Genomic DNA, 20,662 nt, shown 5'->3' with positions numbered 1-20,662 from the left:
ACTTGAGCATGTTTGGAGAAGTTACGGATAGGTTTTTGACAGTCACCACCAGGCACGAAGGTTGTGTGTGTTCGCAGAGTGCCCCTTGGTTCAGCTCAGAGCTCTGTTTACCCCCTTAGTTTGTCTTGTTTGGTCAGAGCAGTGGAACTGTTGGAAGGATGGGCTTGAGGTACGGGGCTGTCAGAGGGAGGGGAAGAGACAGTCCAGGTAATGTCTGCCGTTAACAAATTAGGACTCAGAGCTGCAAGCATACTGAACACTCCGCTGAATATTCTCCCCGCTGGGAAAGTAGAAAGGGGTTGCCTCAGCGGCACACTATTGAAATAGTAAGATGGGGCTGCTATTTTGTGTTGTTATGCCTTTGGTGCTCTTGTTTTTAAGAATTCACTGGTTTAACCAACACTGTTCAGTAGCAATACAACACAAGTCGGGGGCGCCTGGCTGGCTGAGTCGGTTGAGCATCCGACTCTTGATTTCCGCTCAGGTCTTGATCTCAGGATCTTGAGATCGAGCCCCAGTCTGCGTTGGGCATGGAGCCTGCTTGGGATTCTCTCTCCCTCTCCCTCTGCTCCTCCCCTCCCGTTCTCTTAAAAAAAAAAAAAAAAGAAGAGGAAATACAGTATAAGCCACACATGTAATTTCAGAGGGTTTTTAGTGGCCACATTAGAAAAAGCCAAAAAGGAACGGGTGAAATCAATTTTATTAATTTTTATTCAAGCTAGTCTAGATCCGGGATATGTCAGCATGCAAGGGCTATAACCTGTTCATGAGGTGGTGTGCGTTCTTCGTTCTCGGCTTTGACTCCGGTCTGTGCTCTAGCATATCCCCTCTCACACTTGGTCACATTGCAGGTGCTCCATAGCCCAGTGTGGCCAGGGCTTGCCTGTGGGATGGGACAGGTCTGACCCAGGAACCATGGAGAAGCCCATTCTGGAGGGTTGCTCCTGCCCCTGGTTTCTTTCTGTGGCACAGCCATCCCTCCTTTAAATTCTCCACAGGCATTTGCAGTTGTCGCGCGTTCTCATGGAAGGTCTAGACTCGAAGACAGAAATAATCCTGGGCTTCTCTTTTCTGTCCTAGAATTTGTTTCCCTCCTTCCTCCTAGATCCTGTTCCTAGTGCTGCTCCGAAGCTTCTCAAAATTCTGTACATTGTGTGAGTAGAATAATCAGACCTGGGCTTAAAACGTTGTGGACAGGCTGCCAGACTCCGCGCATTGAGGCCGTCTGTCCCCCTTCTAGGTGGCTCTGCTTTTCCTGTGGCTCTTGCCTGTTGGCTCGAGTGCTGCTTCTCAGATCGTGGTTACTTACCTGTGTGGTTCTTTCTGTGTGGACACCCCGCAGAACGGTCACATCAGACCAGTAGGCTGCTGGGCTGGGGTCGGGAGCTGAGCCGGGCTTAGGAGCTGGGGGTGGGCCCTTCGATGCTGCCCTCACCGAGAGAAGGTGGTGGGGGTCCCAGGGAACCGATTCTGGGCTTGCCAGCTGTGGGGTTTCTGAACAGAGGGCCTCCGATGTGCAGGTTCCTGCACAGACGCTGTGGCCTAGGCTGCCCCTGTGGCTTCACTTTCAGGCCTGAATCTTCAGATTCTTCCTCCACCATCTCTCTGGCGGCTCCTGGGGTGCCCCCTCACATCCACCATGTGGGTTCCTGGGAATGTGGCGGTGAGCAGTGCCTGCCCTTGCGGGGTTCATGTTCTACTGAGGCAGAGAGTAACAGATGCAGGAGGAATGGCGAGTGCTGTGGAGGAAAAGTGGGAGTGTGCAGAGAATGTGTAGAGAACAAGGAGGAACAAGTCCAAATGGGGCGGTCAGGGAAGGCCTTTCTGAGTAGGTGACGTCTGAGCCGAGACATGAGTGCAGCCATCTGGAGAAACATGAAAGCCACGATTGTCCCCTGTGGCAGCTCCTACCGCCCCTAGCCTGACACCAGCACGTAATCGCTTGTGGAACTACCTGTCCTCCCCACCCTTCCGTTGGCTGGGCTGAGGCTCTCTTGTTACCCAGTTTCACTGGCATCAGACACAGCATCTTGCATCCTAGCATTGTGTTGGTGGTCGCATGAGTGGCTGGATGGACGGCCTGCAGTCGATCCAGTGAGCAGCGTGTCCTAAACGTGAAAGGAAGCAATCGTCTGGAGCCCAGACTTCCCTGCAGGGCAGACCCTGGCCCAGCCCAGCCCCTGCGAGAGGAGAGACGAGACTGGCCTGCAGCCTGAGGAAAGTGGGTCAGTGTTAGACACCCCCATCACACCTCTCCCCGTGTAGCTCCTCAGCAGTTTCTGCGCGCCGTCTGTCTGGGGACAGTTCGGGCTCCCAATGAGTGAAGTCAACTCAGAAACGGTTGAGAAAGCATGGGCAGGGGGCACAAGGGGGAAATGGTTTTTGATTACTTACTAGCCACCGTGCATGTCCTGGCACCTCCTGCAGCTTGCTGCAGTAGGGACCTCAGAACCACCGCTGCAGGCCAGCCTTCACCCTCTGGCGGCTCTGCTGGCCCGTGCAGGACCGCAGCGGGGTCCATGAGACATCATCATCTATCTGCCCCCGTCTTCCTCCACTTAGCCCGATGGTCCTCAAGAAGGTCTGGGTGCAACCTACGACACAAGGAAGGATTCTTCAGATGCCGATCTTCTGTTGCCTTCTGGTTCTTCTTGAGCCAGCCAGCCAGCCCAGATAGGGGAGATAGAAAAGCTGAGATGTTTATCCCGTAGAAGCTGTAACCCATACCCCAGAAGGTCTCTAGCCCTTCTAGACACTTGGGTTCGGCTGTGGGGCACTTATAGCTGCAGTTGTTCCCGTTCCCTGTTAGCGGGCCACAGGGGATGTTAGAAGTAAGTCTGCAGGACCAGTAGATGTATCCTCCTTACCTCTTTTTCCAGCGTGTGCTGGTAAGTCCTTTGCACTTTCCCAGCCATGCCAATTATGATGAATTCAGGCGGCTAAATATTTGTGCTCAATTTTGTTAGAAATCTTTGCTCAGAGGGAGGCTACCTGCCTCTGTCCTGACCTAATTCTGGTAACACGGGGAACTGAGGAAAGGAAGGCTTGGTTGTTGTGGTTGACGCTGCAGTGGCAAGGAGGCTGTGTCTGCTGACTCCCGGTAGCGAGGTCTGCCTGTCTTTGGCCATGGCATTGACAGCGTGGATCAGGCCAATTTGGAAGGCAGTCTGCAGTTTGGGACCATCTGGCTGTCAGGACCATCACTGATGCAAGGCCCAGCTTGCTTTCTATCCCAGGGTCTGGTCTGTCTTCCTCCTTGGCTTGCTGTGCCTTTACTAAGCTCCTGCCTTGGGGGGGCGGGGGGGGCATGTCTGCAGGGTGTCTTGGAAGATGTTTTAGAATTGAGGAGAACGGGGGCGGGGGGGGGGAACCATTGGCATTTGGCATAGTCACTCTGGGGAAGGACCATGAAGCCTGCCCACCCGCCCCGCCGGGATGAATTCAGCTCACCTGCTGCGGGGGGGCTCAGCTGTGTATCCGGGGAGAGACAGCCAGGTAGGGGTGGGGGGAGTCTGGCCGGTGTTCTCGGTTCTGCCCTCACCGGATAAAAAACAAAACTCCGTGGGAAGATCAGCCACCCTGAGCCCCACACACTCCACCCCTACTTCAATGAGAGCCTGGCCCCTCAGCAAAGAATCAGCCTTGGATCAGGGCTCTGCTGTGTTATTTTTACTGCCTTTTCCTACCATATTTGCATTTTTAAAAATAGCAGTGCTGAGTGGATCCCTTTCAGTCTGAGTCTGCTTCAGAAGGTAGGATGCATTTTGCAGAGTGTGGCTATTGATTAGCAGCTGATTCTCAGTGTTTGGTAGCCTGACCCAAAGAAGATGCAGGTGTTGTGGGTGGAGGTAAAATTGGATGTCACAAGCCACTGTGTAGATGAGGTGTCAGCTCTTCGCTGACTGAAGATTATGTCATCTTGAAGATGATGTCATGTTTCTGTGGGCTCACAGTAGGAAAGGTGAAAACAGGGAGCAGGAGCATCTGTAAGCTGAGGTCCTGGTGGCCATCTACACATCCCCTCGAGCCTGGGCGCTCTTTCTCAAATTTGGAGCTCTTACATGTGGGCAGAGCCACATTTTATGTACCAGCTTGTCCCATCCAGAAATTCAGCTCTAACAGTTAAGTTCATATGGCCGCCTTCCTGCCTGGAAGTCTTTAAGGTGGCTAAGCCTTGTCCCCCAGGTGTCCGGGGGTATATGCTGGCAGTATCTGCTTTTTGCCACCTTGGTAGCAGCCGGCCTGGGTCAGGCCCCCTGTCTCTGGTCAGTGGGGGTTTCGTGCTAAAAGCTGGCACGGAGCCTACTGGCCTAGACTAGGGTCTGGAGCACCTGGGCAGAGGTAAGTCAAAGTTGGGGCTGCATTGTTTTGATGACCTGGTGCCTGTGTGTCTGTTCAAGGGCTGAACCATGAGAATGTCAGGGATAACCGAGGTGAGGAGCCGTAATCAGTGGAACTCACTTTGTTGATGATTTTATTTTATTTTTTTAATTTTTTAAAAGATTTTATTTATTTATTCATAGACGCACAGAGAGAGGGGCAGAGACACAGGCAGAGGGAGAAGCAGGCTCCAGGCAGGGAGCCCAATGTGGGACTCGATCCTGGGTCTCCAGGATCACACCCGAGGCCGCAGGCGGTGCCAAACCACTGCGCCACCGGGGCTTCCCTGTTGATGATTTTAATACCCTGTTTTTGCATCTTGAGCCTCAGATATATATGTTTAAAGTATTTTTTTTTAAGATTTTTTTTTTGAGAGAGAGCAGGAGATCACAAGCCAAGGGCAGAGGGAGGCGTGGACTCCCCCACTGAGCAGGGAGCCCACTATGGGACTCCATCCCAGGACCCGGGATCATGACCTGAGCTGAAGGCAGATGCTTCACTGACAGCCACCCAGGCGCCCCAGAGTCTGTTTAAAGAGTGCGGAGGGTTCTGACGAATACCTGCCTTAGAACTTAGTCCTCCTCTTGAGACCTGCTGAGGCCGCCTCTGTCTTTCCTCGTAATCTTCTGTTATTTCAACACTGCTAAATTGAATATTTAGACTTCCTCCACTCTCTTGTTACGGGTCCATTTGTTGGTTTCCACCAGTTGCCCTTCAAAAACCAACATGGTGGGGATCCCTGGGTGGCGCAGCAGTTTGGCGCCTGCCTTTGGCCCAGGGCACGATCCTGGAGACCCGGGATTGAGTCCCACGTCGGGCTCCCGGTGCATGGAGCCTGCTTCTCCCTCTGCCTGTGTCTCTGCCTCTCTCTCTCTCTCTCTCTCTGTGTGACTATCATAAATAAAAAAAAAAACAAAAAAAAAAAACCAACATGGTAGTGTGTGTGGTCAGCCGAACACCACCTTGCAGCTGCTGATTGTAAGGCCTGGAGTCTAAAAACGGGTGTCTTGTAGTGCAAGTGAATTTTGATCTCTTGCTCTCAAGAAACGTCCTGGTTCAGGTTTGTGAAAATATGATTTCTGGCTGAGAGGTCCTTCCTGCGTGGAACCTAGAGTTGCCCAGAAGGAAAGAAGTTTCATGCCTTAATTATACAGAAAAGGTCACTGGGAGGCGTAGGTTCTATGTCTTGTGTGCTGGTGTTTTCACTACTCTTCCCTGAACCCTCAGGGGCACCCTGGAGCGTCATGGGGTGGGGAGGCTGTTCTGGTCCCTGAGCTGGGATGGTTCTGTGACTATCCCTGCACATTTCTTGTCTGAAATGAGAAGCCCTTCCCTTTGAGGTGGCAGTGAGGCTTGAGTGAGGTCTGTGAAGCACCTAGACATGCCTTCCTCCTCCTCCTCCTCTTCCTCCTCCTCCTCCTCTTCCTCCTCCTCCTCCTCTTCCTCCTCCTCCTCCTCTTCCTCTTCCTCCTCCTCTTCCTCCTCTTCCCCCTTCTCCTCTTCCTCCCCCTCCTCCTTGCACCCCTCCCTCAGGCCTGAGATGACCTGTCTGCTGGACCCTCTTTGTCCAAGCAAGGCTGTTTTCTCCTGCGTGCCAGAGCCTGGGTTGCACTAGCTGCTGCTGTTAGCGTGGCCCCTGCACACCCAGCTGAGAGCACTCTTTCCCACATGCTCTGATTCACTCTTGGTCGGATCTCTTCATCACTGTGGGTGGGTGTGTCTGCACTCATTAAAAGGAGGGTAGAATTTTGACCATGTGAACAAGAACATGGTTATTTGCATACTTTAAGATTTCCTGTGGGTTTTCTTGAGATAGCTCTCCTAGTGTACCTAAAATCTTTTCAATTTATAAAAGACTTTTTAGTAATGGCATCTAAATCAAGATGCACCCTTACATTAATTTTTGTGTCTTGTTTCAGCCTTTGTAAACACCATTTCATGTGTTTGCTTTTTCCAACTGAGCTGTAGGTTCCTCAGAAGAGAAACTGTCAGGAGGCTGGTTTAGGCTATGCCCCAGTGTGCCTGGCATGGGGCTTTCTCTGACCTGGCATGGGCCAAGGACATCTTTCCATTCAGCCTGCCCACTTGGGGGGGGGGGGTGTCTGTGGGGATGCGTGCTCCAGACAGGCCGCCCATGTGGTCCCTCAGCAGTGACAGCTGTGGGCAGTTGGTAGCAACCAGGCCCCCTGGAGATGTTGCAGGGAACGAGCTCAAGCCCAAAGAGCCTGGACAAGCCCAGGGCTGTCATTCCAGATGAGGCATCTCGCGCCCAGGTTGGTAAAAGGACTCTGCTCTCTGGCTGTGACAGAGAGGTGGAGGGATTCTTCCCCCAGTCTCAGTGATTCTGCTGTTTTGTTCACAAGTATTTCCAGTCCCAGCTCAGTAAACCATCCCATCCTGACATGAGTTGCTGTGGGTGAGCTTTGGGTAATTGACGTCAGGAGGGAGGGCAGTCAGGGTTTTTCAGACTTAATGACTAAACCAAGAGCCATTCCATCTGTTCCAGAGTTTCCAGGCCATTTGGTGACCAGGTGATGTGCAGTACCTCAAGATAGGTGTTTATTTCATCTGCCTTGAATTAGCAACCGTGGGTATTGGAGAAGCAAGCAGAGGTTGGTGTGGATTCAGGAGGTTATGTCTTCCACACGGGATCCCTTGTGGTTGAGAGTGGGCCTGGCCTGCCCCACTGGACTCAGAGACCGTCCCTTTGAGCTGCTTCTCTTTCCTTTTTGCCTTTAAAATGCCAATTAGAGTAGCCAGCGTTGGGTCATCTTTTCAGAATGCCCTCCTGGGGCTGGACTGGGACAGGGCCCTCCCTCCTTCTATCCTCATACCCTCTCTCTTAAGACCTTCTCTTAGGTGAAGACAAGGTGCTGTGCACATAGGTCACCTGGAGACGAGAGACATTGTTCAAGTATGGATTTCCAGGCCACTCCCTAGCCCTGTGGCCTGGGAGTCTGCATTTCAGGGAGCTCTGGGAAGATGGTGGAGTGCTATCAGGGGCCACTCTTTGTCAGCACAGCTCTCATCACTTGAGGGCCATGGTCTAGGCAATGCTTGCCCAATGAGGAAAAATAAGTTAACAAAACCATGGCTCTGGAGTCTTGTGGCCAGGGTGGTCTCAGGCAGTTCACCTACTTCTGCAAGCCTCCAGATTCCTCTGTGGAGTGAAAGCACGGGTGATGGTGGTGCCCCGTAGAGGTTGTGGGTTTGGAAGAGGCTGAGCACGTAGGCCTCCTGCCTATACTGTACAAGCTCACTAAAGGCCTGTCATCGTTCCCTGAGCTGACCTGACATCAGAGGATGTAAGTGGGGTGGAGGTCTAGAAGGCAGTGTTGGGCCCTGAGCCCTCTGCACCCAGACAGTGGCCTGCTGCATGCATGCTCACTCCCAGGGATGCCCGGCAGCCCCAGGACAGCAGCCTGGCCACAAGAACAGACATGAAGTCATGTTTACTGTTTACTTTTCTACTTTTTAGTTAAACTTCTTGAGGAGGGAGATTTCCTCCTAAGGCTTCCCATTTGTACCCTCCCTTCAGATCCAGAAGGCCCTGGGCTGCTTTGTGCTTTTTAAAGTCAGGTAGACAAGCCTGGGGCCGAGACTAGAGGTGCAGTGCCGGGTTCTTTCTCCATGCCTCCACCTCTTGCCACCAAATGCACAAGCCACACCCCAAACATCACGGCATCTGCAGAGACCCAGCTCTGCTGCTGAGGCTCCAGCTGGCCTGCTGCCAGGCGCAGCTCCCCAGTCCTGCCCCCTCACTTAGTAGGCAGTTGGACTGGGTCCCCTTACTCTGTCCCCTGGGGCAGGCTGTGCCTCCAGGCCATTCCAGCAAGCTGCAGCTGCATTTTCCAGGCAATGATGCAGTCATGCTGCATTGCCCAGCCCTGATTGCAGCTTTTGATCTCGGGTGTGTGATGAGAGGGGGGTCCCAGGGGATAGTGCTGCCCTGGGGGGCTGAGAGTACAGAGGCCTGGTCTATTTTCATCTGAAGCCAAGGAGGTGGTGAACATCCCTCACCTACATCTCTGATGGTTCCTATACAGCCTGGCCCTTCCCACCCTCCCCCACCTACTGTCCAGAAGTAGGAACTTTTGTCTCCCTACCCAGCTAAGCAGTACATGAACTTCTGTATGTTTTCACGTATTTTCATTTTGTCCCCCCGTCTAAATACAAGGCACATTCCTACAGATTTTTATTCTTGTCTCATTCTCAATCTATAGGAAACACTAAAAAATTGTGGAATTAATGGACCTGAGTCTGGTTTTAGCCAAACTTCTGGTGAATGGTTTCTGTAGCACATGATTGACAGAATTTTCTAGTTAGGGGCACTGACCTTTGTCTTTTCTTCCATTCTGCCCAGACGTTTCTAGCTGTCCTCTCTCTTCCCCAGGCATGTGAGGCCCTCTGGCCATTTGTGTTTTGCTGGTAAAACCTTCTCTCCTCAGGTGGGCAGCTTGCTGATTGTTGGGTTGTCAGGGGCTAGCCACATGATGGTCAACTGCTCTGAGAAAGTCCTTACCCAGCCATACTCTAGAATCACTGACCAGTCATATCCCCCGGCCCCATGTAACTGGGAACTCGGGCTTAGGAAGAAGCCAGAAGAGGAGCCTAGCTCTATCCACAGTGCCATTTCCTGCCCCTTCTGAAAGCCACCATGCTGACATCTGTAAGTGATGCCAGAGAGAGTTCGTAGTACCCGACCCCCACAGTGTCTGGGTGCAAACATACAGATCCTGGGTTTTTTGTTTGTTTGCTTGTTTTTGGCTCCAGACCAACTTCCAATGAGAAAAGAAGCCTCTCTCCCCTTGGTATAACTGGCTGAAACCCTAGGCAGAGAGAAGCAGCAGAGCTGGGTACAGAGACTGGGCAGGTAGGGTAGGGGCTCTCAGACTTCTTCGAGTGACCCACCGGAGAATGTACATTTTATGTCATGGCCGAGGACACATGTGCATTATATATTGCACCTAGAAGGGGTTTCCCCAAATGTACCTGGCCTTACTGTGTGTCATGCGTGTAGATACTTCCTTTTTCCCCCCCTAGTGTTGGCCATGACCCCCTAAATTGATTTCATAACCCACAAATGGGTCACAGCCCACAGTTTTGAAAAACACTGCTGTAGGGAGCATTCCACTCTAGGATTTCCAAAACTTTTCCAGAATTCCTCACTGTAGCATACAGATTTCCAGTCCCACATAAGTAGCTTCTCTGCCCACCCAGTTGTATTTGCGTTGGCAGGGGGGAGAGGGAGGTTAAGGTCACTGGGCCTTCCCACTCCTCACCCATCTCTGTGCCGAGTCCTTGTAAAATTCTTTCAAAACAGTGTGCACTCCTTATTTTACATTTGTATGTTCTCCTCTAGCCCTGAATCTACAGGAAGCTCTAAAGAAATTAATTGACCTCAATTCTAGGTTTTAACAAAGTTCCTATTGAATGGTTTCTTCTGTTCTCACCCCTGTCAAAACGAGCCGGGCTGAGGGGCTTCTCAGCCTTAGGAGCATCTGTGTGTGCTCTCAGGCGTCTGCCTCCCCCCGCGGTGCTGCTGGGGTGCGGTGCTCGCCGTGGACTGGAACCCACGGACAGTGTGGCTAGGCCCTTCAAGCTTAGGGACAGACAGCGTCAGAAGTATCTGTGACTAGGGGTGGGGTGGGGGTCTGATTAGGAGTCCCTGGGGTCCCCAACCCAAGTGGAATCCCTGGTGACCTGTTTCATCCTTCTCCAATGTGTCTTGGACTCACACTCCACTCACACTGTTGGCAGGTGGCAGGGACTGTGCTTCGCAGATTGTTCCTACCCCCTTGGGAGTAGTAAGCCTTTAGAAATTTCCAGTGCTGGCCTGACCTCATATTCCTTTCAGGACTCTGTCCTTTGAGTCCTGGCTTAGGGAAACAGCCTAATTCCTACTTGTGTCGGCTGGGCCACTTTTCCCCTCCTCCCCAGGCAAAGCTGCGGGGTAGCTTGTTTTTCTTTTCTGAAGAAAGAGTCTGGTTTCCTTGCTGAGCACTTTGAGGTTTCTGAGAGGTCCTCCCGAGGCCTTGGGCCTGGCTCAGTTCAGCGATGTTTGGTGAAACCTCACCCTGAATACAAACCTGAACCTGGACCACTATAGGCTGTCCCTAGTTTTCCACTCGCTCACCAGGGCACAGTGTGGGGCTGGCGGTCAGCTTGTCCTTGTGATCTGAGGCTGTGCAGCCCCCCGTGGATGCTTGGCACGATGCTGAGCTTTTTGAGTTTGAAGCTGTTCCCAGTTGTAAGTTGAAGGTCTGGTATTGAGAACATTACTGTTTTCCTGGAAAGACAGGCTTGGTTTTCCTCCGGTGGGTCTGAAGGACGATACCCACATCTCTTCTGTTTTGGCCTTCCCCAGAGTCGGACGGTAGATGACAGTGGTCGAGTGCGTGGGTTCCGGCCTTGACACAAATACTGAGGCACCTTGAAGCCCCTCCTTTGCCTTTCATTGGGAACTTCCTGCCACTTCCCTGTCACACCGGGAGCCTGGTGCTGGTGCGGCTGATGAGGAATGAAGCCACCTGTGTTCCCCGGAGCAGGTGCTTGGCTTCCGCTGAGAAGGCCAGCCCTTAGGGCCACCCACCAAATCCTACGGATGTGATGCTCAGATCCACTTGAAAGTAGTTTCTTGTATCAGCTTCCTTTTATTTTCAACCTATTGATCAGCCTCAGTTTGTCTTTTTATATTCATGAAACAAACTTATACAGCGACTTTGGGCTCCTCCAGGTCAGTTGAGAGCAGCGTTATGAGTGAGGATTTGGATCAAGGGTTGTAGGACCTGCTTTGTTGCTGCTGTGTGGTCAGCAGTGGGCCTCGAGACTGCAGCTCAGGGGAGCAGTGTGCACCTCAGTGGGGGCAGGAGGAGGAGAGTGATCTTCCCGGTCAGAGCAGAGCTCCGTGGAGCTGGACTGGGAGTGGCATGGAAGTGCCCGGCCTCGCTGCCATGTTGCCTCTTCCCTGTGATTTTATTGCATCCCGACCACGGGAGGCACCTCATGAGCTCTGCCTTCTGAACATATCCGGGGTGATCCTTTCCCCCACCTCTCTGGTCTCAGCGCACCATTCTAGTGGCAGCCTCAGGGCTTCTTGCCTCAACGCTGCAGATGCTTTGGGCTGGATCACTGTCATGGTACCAGGGCGGGGGTGGGGGTGTCCTGTGCATTATTGGATGTCTAGCAGCATCTCTACCCTCTACATTATCAGAAACTCCCTTTGGTAACGGCCAAAAATGTGTCCAGACAGTCCAAATGCAATCTGGGGGCAGAGTTGCCCCCAGTTGAGAACCACTGGGCCAGTTGGTCTCCCTACCCCTCTTTACAGCATGTTTTTGGCCCCCAGCACCTAGAGGATCCTTTTAACATTATCGCCACGCGTATAGTCTCCTCTGAGCCCTGCAGGGGTTCCATCTCAATGAGGATGGAACCTCAGGTCCTTCCTGCGGTTTTTTCTCTAAGGCCTGAATGAAGTAGTCTCATCTATGCTGCCCTCCTTGCTGGTTGTTGAACACACAGAGCACATGAATCTTTACGGCAGCCCTGATCTCTGGTCAGATGTCACCTTGGAGTGGCCTTTCCTGACCAGCCATTTAAAATAACTCACTCCTGTTTTCTCCCGTTCCCTCTCACCCCTGCCTGCACTGCCTTGTTTTTCTGTATGGCTCTTAGCACCACCTGATGTGTGTGCGCACACACAAGTGCGTGCATTTCCTCCACTGTGCTAGAATGTAAGCTTTGTGAGAGCAGGCACTTGTCTCCCCAGCGCCTGGCACATGGGAGGTGCTCATTGTTCAGGTGAGTCACCTCCTCTGTAAAGCCTGGCTGTCCTCCAGAGCAGTGCCAGCATCCCTGTCCCTGGAGGGCAGAGGTGGTGTTGGATGCGCGTCTCTAGAGCAGGCAAGGGGAGCAAAGGATGTCCCACAGTTGTGTCCCAAAATTGTCTGAGGTAACACATGCCCCCTCCCTTTTTTAAGGATTTTATTTATTTATTCATGAGAGATACATAGAGAGGCAGAGACACAGGCAGAGGGAGAAGCAGGCTCCACGCAGGGAGCCCGATTCAGGACTCGATCTCAGGACCCTGGATCATGACCTGAGCTGAAGGCAGACACTCAACCACTGGGCCACCCAGGCGCCCTAACACATGCCCCTTTTATTTATTTATTTTTAATTTTTATTTGTTTATGATAGTCACAGAGAGAAAGAGAGAGAGAGAGGCAGAGACACAGGCAGAGGGAGAAGCAGGCTCCATGCACCGGGAGCCCGATGTGGGATTCGATCCCGGGTCTCCAGGACCGCGCCCTGGGCCAAAGGCAGGCGCCAAACCGCTGCGCCACCTAGGGATCCCCACATGCCCCTTTTAAAAGCCATCCATAGCCCCTTCTCACTCAGAGACACGTTAACATTTTGGTGTCGTATCTTTTTTTATTTTTCTGTTCAGAATCTTCTGACAACTACACTCTCCCTCAAGAAACGCTGAGAGTCAGCACCTCAGAGGTCGTTGAGCATTCTAGAGCCAGTAATGACAGTCATCCCCACCTCAGATCCCACCCTGGTAAATTTTTTTGTTTTGGGTTTTTGTTTTTTGTGTTTTTTTTTTTAACTGCAGTGAGGTGCACCTAATAGAAAGCCAGGGCTTTGTCTGGGGACTAGTTGAGCTCCAGAGTCATGTTTCCGTGGACAGGTGCCACGCCCTCTAGTGCTAGTCCCAGGCACCTGCTGTCTGGGCGCCGGATCCTTCCAGTCTCCTGTCCCAGAAAGGAATAGAATGTTGAATGCCTTTATGACCAGGAGAGGAATCACTGTCTTTTACCACGTGTGGACCTGCCAGAAATAGGTTTTACTCTGCTCCTCTCTCTGCAGCTCTGGGGAGGGATGAGCTTGTGTGGTTAAGAGGATGGTCTCCAGCCAGGTGCCTGAGTGCAAGTCAGGGTCCACCTGTGTGTCGCTGTGTGACTGTGAACGAGTTTCTTGTTTTCTCCCCGTTTCAGTTTATTTATCTGTCAAATGGGGATGACAGTGACAGTATGCCAAGAAAACTGAAAACCTCTTGACACGTAATAAGCACTATTTGCAGTTGGCAGAGGTGTCCCGAGCCCCTGAGTCTTCATGAGCACAGTGATGCCCTCCAGAGTGGGGATGTGGGGAGCCTTCGTGATGCAGGGAGCACAGAGAGGAAGGGGCCATTTGGAAGGGACTGTGCAGGGGAGAGGCACACAGATTGGAGAGGACTCACTTGTCTGGACGAAAGTAGTGCCCCTGTGGGTGGGGACATAGGGAGTTGGGCAGGAAAGTTGTGAAGGATGAGGAAGACCCTTGCAAGTTGTCCAAAGCCCTTCTAGACACTCTTTGCTCATTTTCTGGAATTCCCAAGGGAAGGCAAATAGCCAGAAGAGTGGCCACCACACCCCTTTCTTCTCCCTGCTGCTCCCACTCTGCTCCGCTCCTAACACTGTCAGGGCTTGGGAGAAATGTCCCTCTCCATCGTGGGATGTTGTTAGAAGAGCCTGAAGACCAAGCCTCACGGTGGAGCGGACTCTGACAAAAGACAATGCGCAGGTTGGGAGAGCCACGTCCAGAAGGCAGTGTTAGCTCATCAGCCCCAGCGCCCCCCAGCGCCTGCCTCCCCAGGAACACGGGGAACTGCGACCTGCCGGCCTCAGCACAGGTTCGCAAAGGCAGGAAGGAGAAAACATGCCCTGGCCTTGCAGTAATGCCAGCCTTCACTAGCGTGCTGTTCCTACTTAAGCCTCAGAGCGGGAGCCTCAGTGTCCCCTCTGCACCAGGGTGCTGCGAGACTGGGCAGCGTGCCATCTAAGACCGCAGTGATTCAGGATCTGTGCCTGTGCCACTCCCTTCCCTACAGCTCTGTCAGGGACCAACACAAACCCCAGGGTGGGGACACCATCTGCAGACGCAAATTGGGGCTCTTCTCAGGGATCCCTTAGCAGGCGAGGCAGCCTGCCTGAGACTGCAGGTCACACCAGGGATTGGTGTCCGCCCTGCCCCACACAGAACAGTCCCTCTCCCATTGGATTTCCTGGCACTGCAACTTTGGTTTCTATGGCAACTTGGAAAAACCTGCAATTGTGGCTTTTTGAAGTCTAAAATGGGAGCAGAGGTTTGAGATAGGGTGGGACAGCACTAAAATACCACATCCCAGACCAGAGCTTTGGGCACAGAGGGTTAGAGCATGGGAAGTTCTTGGAGTTAGAAAAGTGGCACTATCATCCCAGCAGACCCTGAGCAGAGCTCCACGTGGCCCCTCCCCGCCTCCTGGGATCTTCGAGCAGAGGGAAGGAGAGCCTGTACACACAAGGTCTCCAGCCTGTGCCTTGCAGGACAGTGGAGTCGCATGGAGTAATCACATCTGGCATTTGCTGAGCACTTACTGTGTGCCGAGCACCCTGTGATCATCTGCTTTCATTGCCTTATTATCTCCTCAACTGCTCCGAGATGGCTGCTCCCACCCCATTTTGTACATGTGGACGGAAGTGATTTGCCTGAGGTTTCAGAGCTGACATGGCCAAGTGTCTGGATCGTGGGCTTAGGTTCCTATGTAAGAAAATCTCTATCCCTTGTCAATGGTGGAGCCCATTGCTCCCCCCTCTTCACTTTTTTTGGTTTTCTTAAAGGTTTTATTTATTTAGATCACCTCTCTACACAGCGTGGGACTTGAACTCACGACCCCAAGACCAAGAGTCACGTGTTCTTCTGACTAAGAAGTGCCTCCCCTTTAGTTTTTTGTCAAGTCCTGTCCTCGTGATAGCCGGGTTGTCTTAGCTGTCGTTACCACAATTGCAGGGATCTTGAGCCAATGCCTTCCTTTTTTTAGTGTCTCAGTTCTCTTTCCATGGCGGTCACCTTTCCACGCCTGGGGCCTGGGAGTGGGGCCAGTGTGACCTTGAGGAGTCTTAGATTGGCTGTTGTTTGAGAGACCAGCTCTTGCATCCCTGTGGTTTAGGATGCTGGAGGTGCCCCCCACAGAAGGAGGTGGGCAGTCACGGAGCCTCACCCCATACCCTGGCTTAATGAAGAACCCCAGGTTTGCAGAGCCAGCAAAGAAGACAGGCTGGCCTGGCGGAGAACCATCTTCCTCCTGGGCCATTGGTGGGGGCTCCAGGGCCTGGCACAGGGAGGGGACAGCTCTCGAGAGGCCCCAGCTGTCCTCAGAGGCGGCTGTTGCTGGGCGTTGGTGGAGGGATGGGTCAGGCTCGTCGTGCGGTTGGCTGGGCTCCAGGGCCGGCCACCCTGAGTGGCCGCAGTCCTCTGCAGCACCGCAGATAAGGAGCGGGCCACGGCTGGCTGCGGCTGGCCAGAAAGGATAGCCCAGATTAGAAGGTCGCGTCGGGTGATAGCGGCCTTCAGGGTGACCCACACAGCCCAGTGTCACGCTCCTCCTCCACCCCCCTGCGCGGCGCTCAGCAGCAGGGCCAGGCAGGCACTCGGAGAAAGGAGGAGGAGGATTCCGCTCCCGGCAGAGTGCTTTGCTGTACAACAGACGGGCGATTGAGGCCTTTGTTGAAATGAGGCCTTCTATGATCCGCAGGCTTGTGTGGTCGCAGTTACCTCCACTTGCGGTGTTTGCCTCCGGTTGGGCCCCTCCGTCTGGGTGCGATCAGAGAGGTGTGTGGCGTTTGCTAAAGCCACACTTAGGATTTGTGCATTGGGCGGTGTATAGGCTCACACCTCAGTGAGAAATTGGAAGAAAAATGCCCCCTATACAGACGTCAGAGGCCCTTCTGTCACACCGTGTTCTCTTTCCCAGCTGAAACTAGAGGACCGCTCCGTGGTACCCCGGGACGTGGTCCGGCACATGCGATCCACCGTGAGTCTTGGTGCGGGGGTTGCCTGGGGAATTGTCTGGGCCGGGTCTGCCCTGGTGGCTGGTGCTTTGCGCCTGCTCGGGCCTGGATGCCTTCTCCTCCCCAGGACAGTCAGTGTGGCACCGTGATAGACGTCAGCATCGACTGTGCTGTCAAGCTCATCGGCACCAACTGCATCATCTATCCTGTCAACAGCAAGGACCTCCAGCACATCTGGGTGAGCAGCCCCATCCACCGCCCTCTTGGGGTGTCTCCGGCTTCTGGCCAGGCCCTCATGGGGGCTTGCTTGTGTGTGCCTGAGTGGCGCTTCTTGCGAGGAAGCCGTTGGAATGTGAGGTCGAGCCACATCCCTGGGCCTCCAGCGTGGACTGCTGGTGTGGTTTTCACTACTTAGCTTCCTTCCTTCTCTCATACTCACTTTTGGAAAAACAAATTTCTTCCTTAATTTCTTTTTTAAATGACTTCAGACTCAGGAGAAGCTCTGAGTTCCTGCATTCCCGGCACCATTGGGCTCCTTGGCTGTGAGCCTTTCCCTCCCTTTGCCCCGTCACCTTCCTCCTCCGTTCCCCACATTTCCTTCTCGCTCCCTGCTCTTCTGTCTGAAACCCTGGAAAGCAGGCTGCAGATGGAGCACCCCGTGGGCCCTAAATACTGCAGCACGTACTTCTTCCAAACAGGAGTGCTCAGCGCCCAGTTCAGGAAGTCAGCACTGGTGCGCTGCTGTCCGATCACAGACCCTGTTCAGCTGTCCCAGCAATATCCTTTCTCCCCCTCTGATCCAGGATTCCATTCAGGAGCACACTTTCCATTTAGTTGTCAGCTCTTTGATTCCTCATCTGGAGCTGCTCCCCAGTCTTGCTTTGTCGTCCTACCCTGGTACATTCCACTGGCTGACCCCGAGCATGGACCTCTGTGACATGGCCTCCTGACCAGACTCAGGCACCTGCATCCTTGGCAGGACCGCCCAGGGCCCCCTGAGCTCTTCCTGAGCCCTGATGTCCAGTGGCCACAGCGGGGGTGTCCACTCTGACCTGTTGTGTTGGTGCTGCCACAACCTTCACACCTTGCAAGTGATCCTGTTTTGTGAGATGTTCCGGGATTGCGCCAGTAACCTGTCACTTGTGAAACCCCGGTCCGCTGGCCTCTGTGAGCCACCCTCCACTCCCCCCACCCACCCACCCAGCCAGCCAGCGCTCTGATGGTCGCTGAGGGGAGCTGTACGATGCCGACGTTCCTCCTCGTGCTCAGGAGTCGGCATTCTGGGCAGTAGAGCTTCTCCTTCAGCCTCATTTATGTACTCATTTGTTTTGTACATCCGTGTGGACTCGGAGATTCCTGTCTTACCCAGTCGGTTGTAATCTGTGACTGCCATTATTTGTTTTGTAGCTGAAATTATCCCAGATTTAGCCAGTGAGAGCCCCTTCGAGCTGACATCTGTGTCCTTTTGACATACATATGCCCATCTTTTTTTTCTTTTCCTTTTTAAGCGCTTTCTTACTTTCTACCTTTCCTGCTCCAGCCCTGGAATCATTTCTCCAAAGAGCCTTGGTTCCTTTCAGAGGAGAATGATATTTTAAAAACCAAGATCTAGATGGAGGCTAGGTGTACTCATTGCTACTAGGGCCTTTCGGGACAGCACTATTGTATGGACAGACCGTGTGTGGACACGGACAGACATGCGTGTACATACATGTAGGCACATCTGAATTTGTCAGTACCTCTTCTACATAGACATGAAGATATGTGAGTTTGTCCGCTTCCCCCTTTCTGTATGAGTGAGTCCCTTCCCTAATGGTAAGAAACTTGGTTCTTTGATATCCTCAGTGTATTAGTATCACTTTACTTGTCCATCAACTACCCTCCACCTGCCACCTCCACAGCTCACTCCTATCCAAGAGTCCTGTGTCCATGGAGGCCCCAGGGCCTCTGCACGACTCTCGTTGCCATGAAGCAGCCCCTGCTGCCTCTTCTTTCACCTCGGGGAGGGAAGCTGGGATGCAGCATAGAACTCTTGGTGGGGAAAGCCAGTGGCCGACTGGCCCAGGCAGCCATCTGGATGCCTCATGTGTCTCGGGGCAGAGAGGAATTGGTGCCCTGCACACCAGTGTCGCCTGCGTCTCTCACACCCCTGTTCCCTTGGTCTGCAGCCCTTCATGTACGGGGACTACATTGCCTATGACTGCTGGCTGGGGAAGGTGTACGACTTAAAGAACCAGATCATCCTGAAGCTATCCAACGGTGCCAGGTATACCTGGCCATACCTGGCTGCTCTGCAGGGGCCACCTGGGGAGGGGGGCCGCCCATGGGGAGGAGGGGCCAAGGATGTTTTTTCCCAGAGCCTGTGACAACATGAGCTCCAAGCACTGGGTCTGACCCTGGGCTAGTCTCCTGTTGCCCTGGCCTCATTTAGAGTGTCTGCTAGGGGTGATGCTTTATTTCAGACACCTTTTAATGGTAGTGAGCAGTCACATATGGGTTAAGGTCTTATTTGTTTTGAGGGAGTTACTTGTACCAGTGTAGAGGCCGAGCTGTGGGCAGAGGATGATTCACACCATTTTAGGGCATGCCAGCATATTGATGCCTCTCGATAACTCCTTTTGATACTGGTCAGCACCATAGCGTGTCCTGGGGCCATGCCTCCCCTGAGACTCTGTCCTTTTGCCCCGTGAACCAAACCCCTGTTCATTCACTATTTCAGGTGCTCCATGAACACAGAAGATGGCGCCAAGCTCTATGATGTCTGCCCCCATGTCAGTGACTCTGTACGTGTGCTCCACCCAGGCAGGCTTCTTGCGGGGGCAGGCTTGGGGGGACAGGGTCTCATGTTCCCTTGCCCTCTGGGCTGGCCAGGAAGGATGACCACTTAGCAAAGAGCTGGGAGCTAGCCTAGGCTAAGCAAGTGCTGCTTCTAGGCAGAGTGGTTTCCCACAGAAGGGGTAGGTATGCACCAGAAGGTCCTAAGGTCTGGGCATGGGCAGGAGTATTAGAAGGTTTCTTTGCATTGTGTTAACTTGATCTCATCCTAAAAAACATCCATTCTTTAGTATTAGAGTCTGTACACTGTCATTACGATATGTTACTTGAGAACAGTAATGTGTGACCATTTGCAAATATGGGGGGCTGGCGAGTGCATGATCAAACAGGTTTGGGGACTATTGCCCTCTAGAGTCCTTGCAGTGTCACCCTTGGCCGACAACATTGACATGGCCTGAGAGCTTGTTAGAATGAGTCAAAGGTACATTCTGGTAAGTTCTCTGGGTGATTTACATGCACTTTAGGTCTAAGAGGTGCTGCTCTGGAGCCCTAGAGTCTGTTTTAGCCTGGGGCAGTGGGGAGCATGCCACTGTGAGGTGAGGGAAGGGGTGGATGCCCAGACCACCAGCCCCTGAGGAGATGCCACTCACAAGGACTTCTTCTCTGGCCCCACACCCTGCAGGGTCTCTTCTTTGATGACTCCTACGGCTTCTACCCAGGCCAGGTGCTCATTGGCCCTGCCAAGATCTTCTCTAGCGTCCAGTGGCTGTCAGGGGTCAAGCCTGTGCTCAGTACCAAGAGCAAATTCCGAGTGGTGGTGGAAGAGGTAGGGGCTGGGCAGGGGGCCGCGTCCTCAGACTCTGTGCCCTGGAGCTGAGCTTTCGTCCACACCTTCGTCGTCTGCTCTGAGGGCTCAGCCCGGCTCCTTAGCCCTATTGATCAGAAAGGGCTTTAAATAAAGGGAAGCCAGGGTGTGGTCATGGGGTGGCGGGTGGGCAGATGTCCCCAAGACTCGCTGATTCAGAGTGAGCAAGGTGGGACGGTGGCGAGTGGCAGTTCCTTTGGGCCCTGATGGGGTGGTGATCCCTCGGACGAGGCTGTAGTTGTCATAGGTGGGGCCTGCTCTGCGGGTGCCATACTTGGGCCCATGCTCAGAAGATCTGCTTCCTGCTCTGGAGGTCAGGGCAGCTGCTTAACCAAGAGAGCTATTAAGCTGCTGACTAAGGCCCTGTCCTACCCACCATCCCCAGGTACAGGTTGTAGAGCTGAAAGTCACATGGATTACCAAGAGTTTCTGTCCAGGGGGCACGGACAGCGTCAGCCCCCCGCCCTCTGTCATTACCCAGGAAAACCTAGGCAGGTGAGTGGCTCCTGCGTGCCCACTCCAACAACCCCAGTGGCATGCCCTGAGCAAGTTTCTGGGCCAGAGTCATAGATGTGGGGGTGCCGAGATCATCCTTGACCTACTCCTCACTTCTCCCTCCCAGGGTGAAGCGTCTCGGATGCTTTGACCATGCTCAGCGGCAGCTTGGAGAGCGCTGTCTGTATGTCTTCCCAGCCAAGGTAGAGCCGGCCAAGATTGCCTGTGAATGTCCAGAAAAACACTGCGCCCAGGGGGAGGGCTCTATGGCCAAGAAGGTATGTCCTTGGGGTTGGGATCGGTGGGCATTTGAGGAACTGGCCTTGAGCTATTTCCA

General features: G+C 53.3%; 1 protein-coding gene across 3 annotated transcripts in view; it reads left to right on the top strand.

Annotated features, from left to right (window-relative positions):
* Nucleotides 1-20,662, top strand: part of UBE2O (ubiquitin conjugating enzyme E2 O) — a 55,930-nt gene that overhangs the window by 26,246 nt on the left and 9,022 nt on the right. The window contains exons 1-8 of one of the 3 annotated variants that reach the window (XM_077854346.1): nt 15,844-16,011; nt 16,154-16,213; nt 16,318-16,428; nt 18,359-18,456; nt 18,910-18,973; nt 19,648-19,791; nt 20,216-20,325; nt 20,453-20,603. In XM_077854346.1, the coding sequence (XP_077710472.1) occupies nt 16,202-16,213; nt 16,318-16,428; nt 18,359-18,456; nt 18,910-18,973; nt 19,648-19,791; nt 20,216-20,325; nt 20,453-20,603 (690 nt within the window). In that variant the 5' untranslated portion in view covers nt 15,844-16,011; nt 16,154-16,201. Of the gene's footprint in view, nt 1-15,843; nt 16,012-16,153; nt 16,214-16,317; nt 16,429-18,358; nt 18,457-18,909; nt 18,974-19,647; nt 19,792-20,215; nt 20,326-20,452; nt 20,604-20,662 lie in introns of those variants that run through there. The other 2 variants (XM_077854345.1, XM_077854344.1) reach the window with 2 other exon arrangements.

Source organism: Canis aureus, chromosome 16 (genome assembly GCF_053574225.1).
Source record: "Canis aureus isolate CA01 chromosome 16, VMU_Caureus_v.1.0, whole genome shotgun sequence".
NCBI classification, from domain to species: domain Eukaryota; kingdom Metazoa; phylum Chordata; class Mammalia; order Carnivora; family Canidae; genus Canis; species Canis aureus.
Note: the sequence above shows the minus strand (reverse complement) of the source record. Positions and strands in the feature narration are given on the sequence as shown.